The 12,993-nt window shown below is 51.9% G+C and overlaps 2 protein-coding genes and 1 long non-coding RNA gene across 7 annotated transcripts in view; 2 read left to right on the top strand and 1 right to left on the bottom strand.

The window, feature by feature from the left end:
* Positions 1-3,917, bottom strand: part of LOC109532641 (SLIT-ROBO Rho GTPase-activating protein 1-like) — an 18,016-nt gene extending 14,099 nt beyond the window's left edge. For both annotated transcript variants that reach the window (XM_019897586.1, XM_019897585.1), the window contains exon 1: positions 3,494-3,917. In XM_019897586.1, coding sequence (XP_019753145.1) covers positions 3,494-3,560 — 67 coding nt within the window. In that variant the 5' untranslated portion in view covers positions 3,561-3,917. The remainder of the gene's footprint in view (positions 1-3,493) is intronic.
* The window catches only part of LOC109532649 (uncharacterized), a 10,069-nt gene extending 5,612 nt beyond the window's left edge, over positions 1-4,457 (top strand). Inside the window, exon 2 of the long non-coding RNA XR_002171417.1 lies at positions 4,129-4,457. This is a non-coding gene — a long non-coding RNA (uncharacterized LOC109532649). The remainder of the gene's footprint in view (positions 1-4,128) is intronic.
* A 933-nt stretch (positions 4,458-5,390) lies between these two features.
* The window catches only part of celf2 (cugbp, Elav-like family member 2), a 107,281-nt gene continuing 99,678 nt past the window's right edge, over positions 5,391-12,993 (top strand). For 2 of the 4 annotated variants that reach the window (XM_019897590.1, XM_019897593.1), the window contains exons 1-2: positions 5,396-5,569; positions 6,248-6,377. In XM_019897590.1, coding sequence (XP_019753149.1) covers positions 6,340-6,377 — 38 coding nt within the window. In that variant the 5' untranslated portion in view covers positions 5,396-5,569; positions 6,248-6,339. Of the gene's footprint in view, positions 5,570-6,247; positions 6,378-12,993 lie in introns of all 4 variants that reach the window. The other 2 variants (XM_019897592.1, XM_019897589.1) reach the window with 2 other exon arrangements.

Here is a 12,993-nt window from a genome sequence, read left to right as displayed (position 1 = left end):
GACAAGAGACAAATACACACACACACACACACACACACACACACACACACACACACACACACACACACACACACACACACAGAGCGCTCCTCCAGTTGGCGCCGCAATGCCGGCGGCACGCTTGGCTGCTCGGGCCGCATCCGTCTCCAGCAGCAGGGAGGGAAACGGGCGAGCACAGAATACACAATCAGCCCCCATCACACGCATGCACATGCACACACACCGACTGAATCCTCAGGCAGCCTCTCTCCTCGGATACCACACACACACACACACACACACACACAGAGCGCTCCTCCAGTTGGCGCCGCAATGCCGGCGGCACGCTTGGCTGCTCGGGCCGCATCCGTCTCCAGCAGCAGGGAGGGAAACGGGCGAGCACAGAATACACAATCAGCCCCCATCACACGCACGCACATGCACACACACCGACTGAATCCTCAGGCAGCCTCTCTCCTCGGATACCTGTTGTCAAGGCAACCACGCAGCGTGTGAACCATGTGACGGCGAAGGTGATGGCGAGGGAAGGCGATCTGCCGCATCCGCCTTTTCCCTTACAATGGATTCAAAATGAATTCGGCAGAGGGGCAGCGCGGAGGGCTGCCGGCAGAACGGCGGTCGGGGCTTTGAAAGCGGGTCCGAATTTGCTCATCGGCGCGAATGCTCGTTTGTCTATTTGCAACCTGACATTGACCGGCGTGCATTCCATTAGTGGTTGAAACGCTAAGTTCCCGGAGATGGAAAAGTGATCGGTTCAGGCGACGAGTCTATTGTTTCGGGGTTGGCGAGGGGGACATTTAGTCCCCCTCCCCTGCTGTCCTCGATCTCATTTGCACGTCCCTGGCCTCCAATCTGCCACATTTTGATTTTAATGACGGCGTGACGAGCGCCACCCCGGAGGAGTTGAAGGCTCGCCTCCGATTGGTCGCCGGCCGGCTGTCACGGCTCATCCGCGCCCGCCCGCTAAATTGGCGTGAACCTCCTGGTGGGCCCGGGTAGCCATGGCGACCGGCGGGTGTTGTCCCTCCCCCCCCAACTAAGTATCTTTGCTGTTGTTGGAACATTATGCGCCAGTAAAATGTCTTGAAGAACGTTTGATCCCCAGAAAAGTCGGAAAACAAACACTTCTCGACAAGTCACTGCAAGTGTGTTGCACTTTCAAGGGAAATCCAAATGTCCGGCCTCTGCAACATGCACGATAAAGCCAAGTCGGATGCGCTGTTTGTTTGCGTACCACTAGAGGGAGCCCGTGTACATGAAGTACTTGAATGCGTTTATTTGTTGAAGCGCAACGTTGCGAACACGTGCCAGCAACGACGTCACGGTGCCCGGGCAGCGGCCCCAAAACGATTTTGCTTCGTAGCGACGACTCAACATATCGAGCCGACGACATCGTGATCCCCGTCGAGGGAGTTTAGCGAGTCATCCATTCACCGCTTCGGTGGTCGTCGTCGTCCACCACAGACAGCTGCCTGTTTATGATTCAGGGCGCCATTGATGTCGGACATTGTGAAAAACCTGACTCGGTAGCAATTTGAAACCCTGCCGCTGTGTTTGGAGTCATTCACTCGTTCCCTACTCACCAATCAGTCCCAACTGAATTTTTCGACAATTATTCTTTCACTGTTTCAAAGAAGCCGGAAATCATGCTTTGCTTTCAAAAAGTGCATCTCTCTCACTGTTGCGTAATCTTCGCTTGCGAAGCTCACGGCGCTTTTTGTCTTCTGGAGCGTGACCACTTTGCGCTTTTTCAATCTTTCATGCGTTGCTTTTTTAGGGTAACTTTGTGTCAATAGTTTATGAAGGGCAATTCCCAACACTTGGACGATTGTTGATTTATTTAGTTTTTGACTGTTTGCGCTTGGCACGTTGCGAGCCTGCGCCTTGTGGCCAAATGCTTTTAAAGTCCCCAATCGGCACCTTGTCATGCCTGTTTGCATGTTCGCGCCTGGCTTTTTTTTCTTTTTCTTTTATGCTCTGCGTTACGGAAGCAGTGCAATCAGATAAGCGTCGGCTTTGAGCGTGAACAGGACACGCTCAAAGCCGACGCTCGTTTGAAGGCTGCGCTGCGCTTGATCTCAGTCCGTGTCGCAACGGAGTCTTGCTTTTCACGCGAGAAATTGGTTGACTTGCTGAAATGGAGAACGCCCCACTTGAAGTTGCTGTCGCTTTGGTCAAATGTGGAGTGCAGCGGTTCCTTTCGTTCATCAGTTGTAGCCGCCTCAAAAAAGTCTCATGTGATTTGAACAACATGAGAGCGCTCAAGTCACGACATCATTCAGAAGAACGCAAAGACCAAAAGTTTTTGCCACGTTTTTCAGTGGACGTCGCGCTGCTCCTTCTGGCGTAACATTAAGCTCGTCGACTTCACGCCGCACGCTGGTTTGACATCCACCGAGCAAAAATCCGTTTGAACGACAGACACCTGGATTTGGAAAAACGTGTACATCGGGTGACGCGAATGTCAAGGTGCCGCCGTTGGTTGCATTTGAATCGGTTGCGAAAATGTGGCCGCTGATTTTTGTGTTCTCATGAGCACTGCAGTGCACTCGTAGTATGTGCGCGAAAATGCTGAGGGCTGTTCTTTTGGTCCTCTCGGTTACTCCCGTGCACCTGGCCGGTCCGCGCCTCAAATACGTACACGCCGCCTCCAGCTTTCCACCAATCACAGGGAGGCAGACTTGCCAGGCACATAGTTACAAGAGCTTTATGTTCCGAGGAGAGGGATAGGGATGGGGTGGGGGTTGGGGGGGGGGGGTCCTCATTGCATGTGAGCGGTCATTTCAATGCAGGACATCCCCGCCTGCACATGTAAGACACAGAAGGACTTCGCTTCTTTTTTTTTTCCCCCAGTATGATGACAATAACGTGGATGAGAACACAATGAATGGAAATGTCTTCATTTTCATTATTTTATGTCTTGAGGTGCGCAGAATTGTCCTTGTATGTTGTCGAAAGGGGAAAAGGGAAGGTCATCTGTCGGGGGGGGGGCATTGGAATGCTGAATGTGGATGAGGTTTTTATTTTGTGCGTCCTGCTCACCTGATTGACTGCATGTAACCCCCCCACCACCAAAGAAAAAAAAATTCTCAATGAAACATCATTTCCCACCACGATCATGAAGAATGTGCACGGATGCGACTGGATGTGGGAGGTGGGCGGCTGGCAAATGGCAAATGGGTGGTCATGTGGTTGCTTTGAAGTATCCTCATCTCACATTTACACATCCTCGTTGGTGTCTTTTCTTCCAAAAGGGCACATGATGCAAGGAGGCTCATGCTAACCATGGTGCCCTCTGAATAGGGGGGGGCCACAGGAAGGGGAGTCATCGATCACACTTACTCCAGCCTGCCCCCCATGACCCTGAACCCCAGACAGCCTCCCCCCGCGAAAGGACCTCCAGCTTCATGCAGCACTCGGGATGAACTCGTGACGGTCCCCCCCACCATGCACACCGTGCGCGTGCGCGTGTGCTGCAAGATTCCCGCCTTACCTTTCACTTGACTCTCGTAGTCCGCAAGGATCTCTTTGTCCTTTTTGCTCTTGTTGGGGTTTGACATGTCGCCTCCGCCAAGCACGTCACCGCATGCAAAATCAAATTCAATTCCGAAGTAAAAAAAAAAAAAAAAAAAAAAAAAGATTATTTCCCTCCTTCTCCTTTGGCCGCCAGCATGTTCGCCACGTCCGCGCACTGCCGCAGCCTCCACGCTGACGATGAGGAAGAGGAGGAAGATCAAGTCAGTCAGACGGCAATTCGCTTCGCTCGTGAGCGCGCACGCCACGATGCGCACACATGAGCGGAGACACGTGCGCGCTCCCGTGCGGCTCCGGGCACACCACGCCCACGAGGTCAACAAGCGGAGAGGACGCGCATGCGCGCGGCGAGCCACGCGAGGGCACGTGATTGACAGGTGGAGAGGTGTGTCCGCCAGGCGGGTGACGTGGCCCATGACGGCTCGCGTGAACCTTGACCACTCACGTCTACACGCGCGTGAATCACGAAACTGTTGAATGTAACAGCTACGTCATGTTTACACGGCTAACGTTTCGTCATTAAAAATGCATTCCATGTCAATATTGTACCGAGCGGAAATTCAATTGGATTGATGTGCCTTTGGTTCCCTCTAGTGGCGGACTGCGAGATGTGAGCCTTTTTCCTGACGCCGTGGACAAGCCGAGGCAAAAGACGCTGCTGGATTGTCATTTTGTGGTGTGTGTGTGTGTGTGTGTGTGTGTTTTTGAATATATGTCGTTTCCGTGAAGAAGATGCCACAATAAAAACAAAAGGTCCAGTTTGATGTTCGAAGAAATAGTCTTGAAATAATGCTCTTGATTAATTTGATGTCACAGCATGTTGTGAAGGTTAACGTTGGTAAATGCTGCCCTCTAGTGGGGAAAGGAAGCCTTGGCGAGAGAATGGAACAAAATAAAAGAGAACGAGCGCTCGGTGAAACCAAGTCCATTTGAATTCTTTATTTTAAAGTGTGCTGATGGCTTTGCATGAACTTGGAAGACACGTTTTAAAACAACACACAGCATATATCTAAAGAGAATGGTGTGCTTTGAAGAGTGTCGTACAATAAGTGATTTCTGTTTCGACATCTGAGTTGAATTCAATTCAATGCAACTTTATTGTCAAATGTGCTGTATGTATGTGCAACATACAACACAGTTGAAAGTTCTTCCCTCTCAAAATAAAACAAGAGCCGCTGCGGGTGTCCGCGCCGCCATCAAAACAAAAGTTAACAAAACTGGCTACCTCAGTGCAGCGTAAGTAATGGCATAATAAATTTGACGGACGTGGAATCATTTTCATTGACGCAACACATCAGCGCTCGCGTTGGAACGTCTACGTTTGTTTTTGCCCCACTTCCTGTTTTATTATGAAGCTTCATTCCTGTTGTATTGTGTCTGTTTCGCGTCTGCGTCTGTTTTTGCCCCACTTCCTGTTTTATTGTGAAGCTTCATTCCTGCTGTATTGTGTCTGTTTCGCCTCTACGTCTGTTTTTGCCCCACTTCCTGTTTTATTGTGAAGCTTCATTCCTGCCGTATTGTGTCTTGTTTCGCGGCTACCGTTAGCCGCTACTTTGACACCTGAGTGGTCTGCGTGCGCCAATTTCATTTGCGTATTTTGCGCCTTTATCTAAATGGTTATTGCACGTGTAGGGTCGTGAGTGTCAAAGTACGTGTGCTGCGTTCAATGTCGCTTTTACGGCGAAGTTCTGTTGCACCTGCGGTGGACTCCGTTGATTGTTCCGGTGTGTCGACTTCCGCTGCACACTTGCACTGTTGGGATTGTTTGGAGCCGTTGGACGCCTTTTTCCTCAAAGCATTTTGTTTCTCTTTTGCCAGTTTTCTTTGTTAGTTAGTTAGTTAGTTAGTTAGTTAGTTAGTTAGTTAGTTAGTTAGTTCGTGATTGGGCGAGTTATTGAGTGAGTTCGTTTTCACTGAGTTTGTTGTTTTGGATGGCCAACGTGCCATTGGCTTGGAAGAGGACAGGACATTACTTTTCACTTTTATGTTATGAAAGTTGAAGACGATCTTCACACGACTTTTACGAAGCAAGCAGGTAAGATGATTATCTTTGAATATTTTCCGTAAGCTCTGCCATTCAAAATGACTATTGAAACAAACGTATGCATGAAAAAAAAGCCTGCACACCAAGAATAATGACAAAATCCAGTTGTAGCTCGCGAACACTGACAACGCTAAAGACTGATGTCAGACAACGATTTTGGCACCCAATTACTGTATTGCCACAAGGATTGCCAAGAGCCTTGCAATGCTCGCTTGCATTCAGTCAGCTGTTTTATCTCTCAATAGTAAATGAAAAATATTAGTCATTTATATTGCACTTAATTGAACGGTGTACATTGAAACTGTAACATTTATTTGGTGAGTGCAAACACTTTGTTTTTCTTCTTTCTACTCACAATCTTGCTGCTGTAGACTGTAAATTACCCCAGTGGGGGACAAATAAAGGATATCTTATCTTATTAAAAAGAATGGATAAATGAAGTAAGCTCAAATAAAAAAAGAACTTGATTACTTATGAAAACAAACCATTTTCATTTTATACTCTACTAAAATAATCACAATAAAAAAGAATGATGATGGTGTGCTTTTCATGGTTACATGAGGGGGGGGGGCGAGGGCCTCACAAAGTGGTGCCTTTAAAAAAAAAAAAGATTCTATTTTAGATTTTGAAGTGATTTATTCTTTTATTTTATTTATTTTTTTTTTACAGTATGCATGCAAGCTGTAATGACAAGTTGCACGCCTTCACCGTTGCGGCACAACATGCCAGGCGGCAGCACGCACTGAACTCGACAGGAAGCGATGCAACGTAAAGAAGAAGAAGAACAACAACAGACAAGGTGAGTGTTGCTGCTTTGCTTGTCTTCGGTGCTGCTTTGCTTGTCTGTGTTGCTGCTTTGCTTGTCTGCGTTGCTGCTTTGCTTGTCTAGTTGCTGCACCGTGTGTGTTTATGTCGTTGTTGTCATTTCAATGATGGTCAAAGTTGATGCAAATTTCGCCTGATATGTTCGCACTAAGCCGTGGCAGCGCATCTGTGAATTGTGACAATTCATCGCATGCCTTTGGAGTATTTTGTCTTCGGTCTTGGCTGCGGGTACATTTTGATATGAATTGTCATTGTGCCGCTGCAATTTGGTTGTTGGCCTTCAGGTGGCAGCAACGTGCCATGACTGCAGCGCCAATGACAGCTGGCAGTAAACAAAAGAGAAACATTTAGCCGCCCCCCCCCCCCCCCTTTTTTCTTCTTTGGTCTTTCCTCAAGCAGTCTCGTCAAAGAGAGAGAGAAAAGAATCCCAAAGTTGACTCGTCTTGTTGGCAAAGTTTGTTTTCATTTTTTTTCTTTTTTGCTTATGGTTCTCATGCCGACTGCTGGGAGGTCGCCGCTTGAATTGGCAGCCAGCGATGTCTTGCTGCTGGAATGCGACACCAGCGGCGCTGTGAGAAGATTTGCTCCCAGTGTATCAAAGCGGCGCCTCTTTGATGCTCCTTTTCGTTAGCCCGTCCATGGCGCGTTAGCATTGTGCATGAAGCTGACAACGTTTGGGGGGGAAGTGAAGCCATTTGTCCGTAAAACCTGCTTGATGATGTGGGATTCTTTTGTGTTTTTAGTTGGACCGTATCCGTGCTCGCTACCGTCCATGGCGCTGTGCAGTGCGTATGTTGTTGGGCTTGCATTTGAAATGTCACATCAATCGATTTATTTGCAAAAGGCAGGCATGTTTTGCCATTTTAAAATAAAAAATACCCCGTCGTTGTCCATAACGTCATTCGCACTTGGCGCGTAAGCGCTTGTGCTGAATCGCAAGCGAGCCGCATCATGATCGCTAAACTGCAATCTCGTGTTTTTCCACCTCCCCCTCCCCCGAAGCGAGCTCGTGTCTCCGCTTTGCGCATTAAAACGAAATCAAATCTCAACTCGCAAAATGTAAGTTCGGAGCACTGGCAAGTCAAGCAACCGGCGGCGAAGGGTCGTTCCGGGCGAGGCGCTCACCATTCGCATCTCCGGACGCGGATGCTCTTGCGGGACCGGCTCGCTGGCGCTCAAAAACAAGAATCGCGGCGCGGGACGGCGTTCGGCTTGGCGCCACCGCGGCGGAAAGTTTGCGGCGCAAAACACCTCTGAACTTAATTACCCCGTGAATAATGAAGGTGCGATTGCGGATGTCCCTCAGGCTGTCGGCGGCAGATAATGTCTCACAAACTTCGAATGGAGCACTAATTGCTTTGGCAAAGGGCGCCACGATTAGGATCATGTGCTTATCAAATGCACCAATCGTATTAGGTTGACAAACTTGACTGTTTCCGTGTTTTGTTTAGTTTTTTTCTTGAAGCCAGTGCCACGAACAAGCGGCAAACACATTTGGGATGAAAACTCGATGTTTGCTCTTCAACCAAAGCAGGTGATTATTGTCACGCGGCGAGACGCGGACAGGGGGGGGCTTAGTGGAGCCTGTTGGCTGTTGGACAAATTTGCGATTCGACCAAGCGCAGGTGTCAAGTGGGAGGTCGCGGGCCACTTGTGGGCCGTTGCAGCGGTTCTCCTTCAGGGTTCCAAATAAAAGCCATTTCCAAAGTTGCAAACTTGAATGGCAAGAAACCTCTCAGTGACCAAAGCAAAAAATCGAGGTAGCTGACATTGCATAATTCCTTCTCACCAGTAGTTGGCGCTAAATCGAGCGAATCCTGATGCGCATCAAGTTTTTGCTCGTTTGTCTTTTTTTCCCCACAATTGTGTCATTGTGATCTCTGAAGTTCGATATCGGAGAAGTACGAGCAGCATCAGGTGGGGGGGGGGGGGCTGTGTTCAATCATCTGACGCATAAAACGTGACACACGCGCACACCCACCCACCACGGTGGCCTTTAACGCGGGCGGCGGTATCGAATAGGCTGCAGGAAAGGCCCGCAAAGTGCAGAGGGCTGACACTCGCTCCCGCAAGCGTCAGCGCGCGTTATTTATTACACGCGGCGGCGCAGACGTGCGTATCAAAGGCTGTGGCAGCCGTGTTGAAGCGTCCAGACGGCCAATCAGAGGATCGATGGCAGGCGTGACTTGGCCAGTGACCCGCTCTGTTATCTCCCCCCCCCCACCCCCGTCCACTTTTTCTTTTTGGCGACTGCCGTTGGGCTTTTGGCATTGATCGAGTTTTCACGACGGCCTCCGCGCTCCTCATCTCCGTTAACCAGCCGCCCTCTGTTCCAAAGTGACAAAACGAAGCTTTCGCTTGCCCCTCAATTGCGTGCGAGCAAAAATCAGCGCCTCTCAAGCATTTGGTAGGCACCATTAGAACCACAACAACAACAAAAAAAAAAAGTCTCTCGACGCCATGAGCGAAAAGAGACGGGACTTGTGCAATTTTGCTCCGAAGCATCCGTTGAGTTGATTTCCCAGGCGTCCTTCAAAGGAGAATGATTTTTGTCCCTGCTGCTGCCAACTTTGAACTTTGTATACCGGACTCAAAGAATTTTCTTTTTTTTTTTTTTTTTTTGCTTTGCTAGTTGGCCGAAAACTTTCCGCCAGCGACTCCCTCCCTCCTCCCCCCACCAACCTCTGCAAGCGCCTTCCTCGGCAGCCGGTCGTCAGTCAGGTTTTCCCCGCTCTAATGAACTTGGGGGGTCTCAGGGCAGCTTCTGCGCGCTTGATTAGGATCCTCATTAAAGAAAGGTCCACAGCAGACTCCCCTCCCCTTTCTCTCCGTGCCCTCTTCTCCGTCTGCGCCCCCCTCCGCCCCCCCAAACCCCACTCACATCCAGTCAAACTGAGTGGCGTTTTTAATTATGCCAACACCCACGTTCCGCCGTTCCACGTGCGCGTTTGTAGTCACCTCTGAAAGTAATGAAGACGCCGCGTGTGTTGTCAAGTTGGCAGGAAGCCGCGCGCAAAACAGCGGCCGGCTCTTTAATGCGGGACTCGTTGTCAGGCCTCCACCGAGGCACTAACGAGCGACAGCAACCGGTCCAAAGAGAGGACGAGGGAAAGAAGGAAGGACGGAGGCGGCGCGAGACGCTAAACGAGCGTTTGGGAAACGAAAGCGCCGATTGCTCAGGAGCGGCGGGTGGGGCTCCGTTTCTCTTTCTTTTTTTTTTTTTTCTTTCCTTTCTGGAGGCGACGTTAAGCAGATGAGATCAGTGGCTTTGGCGAGGATGCTCGGAGGGGGCTGGGGTGGGGTGCGGTGGGGGGATCTGATTACATCGGCGAAGGGGGCTAATCTCTCCTCGCTGCCAATTCCCAAAACAATGCGGCGACCTGCTCGGCGGGGTCGGACGCTAAATGTCTCGACACACAAGGTTTGCTTCCGCGGGCCGGATCTGGCCCCCGGGCCTTGAGTTTGACTCCTGCGCCATCAAGTCAATGAGATGCGCGAAACGTTGGAAGATAAACGGCGTCGAATCAAAAGGTGTTTTTAGCCGCCGATGGAATCTAATTAGCGGCAAGTCGGTGAGCCAGATGAAGCGGGGGAGTCGTCGACCGACGTCTACTCGCGCGTCGTTCAGGCGCGACTGATCCGTTGGCAAAAAGAAGGCCTGAGTCGGAACGTCAGCGGATTCCGACACGCGGCAGCGGCGGCGGCGGCGGGGCCTTTCTTGCCCATTTTGCCGTCCCGCGCTAACCCGGCCCGCCATCTTAAATGTCAGCCGGCGCATTGGCATTTCGCCGACCCGCCCGGCCGTCAATCTGCATTTTATCTTTGGCACCTCCTGCGGCGTGTCGCCTCACCTTCCCCGGTGAGCCGTCGGGCTAACGCGCGGCCATGGGCGGGTTGACTCGGGGGAATTTATCAGCGCTCGACACGCGCCCCGTGGCCGCCATCAGTTACCCCCGGAGCGGGCCGCGCCAACGTCTCGGCTAATTGCTCCCTTTAACATTCAAGGCGGCGCGACGCGCTCCGTGGCCCGTCGAGGCAGGACAGAAAGCAAGAAGTGCGGCCAACTCCCGTTTATCCTGCGATTGGCTTCCGACTCACCCGCAGACATCAAAGCAATCGGGCGATGATAACGACCGACGGCAAACGGCAGTCAAGGATGTCACGAGCGCGCTTTTTCCCCCTTCGGTCAACGGCACCGCAAGAGCCCGAGCGTTGCGCGGCCAAGATTTGCTGACTTGTTGGAATTAGTCTTGCCATCGGCCTGGTTTGTCCTCTCTCGGTCTCCAAAGCGCCGGCGAACGGGGAAGTCGTCATCGGTGCGGAGGAAGTCGGTTGAGGCGCTCCAGCCGGACTGCTCTCAGAGCTCGCTATGCCGCGGCCGATCCTCTACTTGCAACTGGTTTTTGGCTCGGTGTGCGCTTGTGGCTTTTGAAGTGGGTTTGGTGAAGCCCGCGGCCATCTGCCAGCTCGCTGAAACGACACGCCAAGCCAAGCCGGCGCAGATGAATCGCTCCAAACGTATTCGTCATTGAATCATCGCACGGAAGGGAAGCGGCTCCCCGTTATTGTCACGGCTGCCAGGTGAACCCGAGACGGCTGTCAACTTGTCGTCAGCTCGCCCGTCCCCCCTCCCCCTTTCCTCCTCCTCCTCCTCCGCCTGCCAAATAATGCTCCCCTGACAATGTTGCTGATAATTGAATGTCCCCTGACACAATCTAGCGGCGTGATGACCGCCGCGGTGAGCCGCGTGTCGCAAGCGGAGAGAAAATTGGCTGCCTCGCTACCTTTGAGAGCTTAGCAAACTTTCGACAGGAAGAAAGTGGATCCAAATATACAATCTGGGACGGACGCGTAGCGCTGCCGCAACAGAACGAAGCGACGGCTTTGCGTGGGCGTAAAAAGCAGGATCGAGGAGGTTGCGACGTTCGATAATCTTCAGCCAAATCTCGAGAGTTGAACGACCGTACTTCCTGTTCGGAATCTTATTTCGTCAAATTTCCCGCGTCCGACTCGTGTGCCGCCATCTCGTGGTCGGCAATGGAATGACGCCCGAAATAAAAGGCCGCGGGAGCCAAATAGTCAGCCAAAGAGCACGTCTGCCAACCTGGAACCCGCGGCGGAGCAGGTTGCTGTCTTTGTTTTTTAACGGGAGCAGAAGCGAGATTTTCTTGGGATGGAATTCCAAAAAAAAAAATTGTCAAGCGGAACATTTGAATCTGGCGCAAATACAGGCGAGAAGTGAAAAAGGCGTGAATTTAGCAGGGTGGGCGTGCGGCGTGGGGCCGCGACGTGTCTGGCGGGCCGCGCGAGCGCGAGCTTCAGCCGGCCGGCCGGATGAAGCCTCCCACGGCCGGCTTTCACGCCGCTATTCAAAAGGACGCACGTGTATACGTGTCGCACGGAACGCCGCGCGGCCGCGTAATTGCGTTGACAGAATTAAGGGCGAAGTGCACGTCGTCGCCGCTGATGAGATTCCATTAGAAGCCATTACGTCGCGGAGCGTGAAAAAGAAAAAAAGTTGAGTTGCGTGGGAGCCGCGGATGGCGAGCCCCCGCCTCCTCTTCTCTCGCGCACCAACACTAATGGACGCGCGCAACGGCGAGGCGGACCTTCCTGACGGCCCTCGTGGCGCTCGGCCGCTCGCTGGAGTGTGCGGAGGCTGCGAGTTCCAGCGAGTGCACGTGAGCGTGGGCGTGCGTGAGAGGACTCGGCGCCGCTGCTTTCCGCACGCAGGGAAAGACATTTTGCTTTTCTCCCCTCGTGTCGCATTTTGGGGCGCTTTTTCAAATGGACAAGAAAGTAAGATTTGCTTTTTTTTTCCCCCGAAAACCCATTTGTATTTTTTCCTTGAATTATTTGGAGCAATCCTCGAAATTTGCCGCCTCCATTCACGGCCCCGGCCCGTGCGATGAGCCTTGACGCCATTCTGTCCGAGGCGGGCCCTTCCCGTGGCGCGACGCCTCATCCCGGACGATCCTCGATGGCGCGGACGCAACCGTTTTCCGGTTGCCGCGCATCTGCGCTGTTTGCACGACCAAAGACGTTTTGCCGCGCATTTGCCCCCACGGCCACCCGCGCCCCCTTGCGCGGTGCCGACTTTACGACAATGCCGTAACAAACAAACAAAAAAATCGACATTGATCGCAGTATGCGGAGATACGTGTCACATCATCAACAGTATTTTCGCCATGCGCTCGATGCCGCAACCGTTTTCAAGCATTTCCAGCTTGGACCTTGAGCGTTTCTCATCTGAATTGCAATCACAAAACAAAACGACGACGACGACGACAGCCAAAGCGTGACTGTCATGCTCAGCGGCAGGCCGAGTGTTCTCTTCGCGCTTTGAAATATCAGCGCGTGACATTTTCAAGGAAACAACAGACCTCGGATGTTCTTTGCAAATCTCCCACTCTGAGCGTTCAATTGGCGCTTTAATGATGTGGCAGAGTTGAAGTTGAGTCTGGCCGCGGCGGCGGCGGCGGCGGCGGGCCTTCGGATACATTTCGACCCGCTTCCCGAACGCAGGAAACGTTGAACTCGTGACGTGCAGGAAAGTACGTGTGAATGCCACGCCGTGTGTGTGTGTGTGT

The sequence above is a fragment of the Hippocampus comes genome, unplaced genomic scaffold (assembly GCF_001891065.2).
Source record: "Hippocampus comes isolate QL1 unplaced genomic scaffold, H_comes_QL1_v1.1 scaffold81, whole genome shotgun sequence".
NCBI lineage: Eukaryota > Metazoa > Chordata > Actinopteri > Syngnathiformes > Syngnathidae > Hippocampus > Hippocampus comes.
The sequence above is the reverse complement of the archived record's forward strand: the minus strand, read 5'-3'. Positions and strand labels throughout refer to the sequence as shown.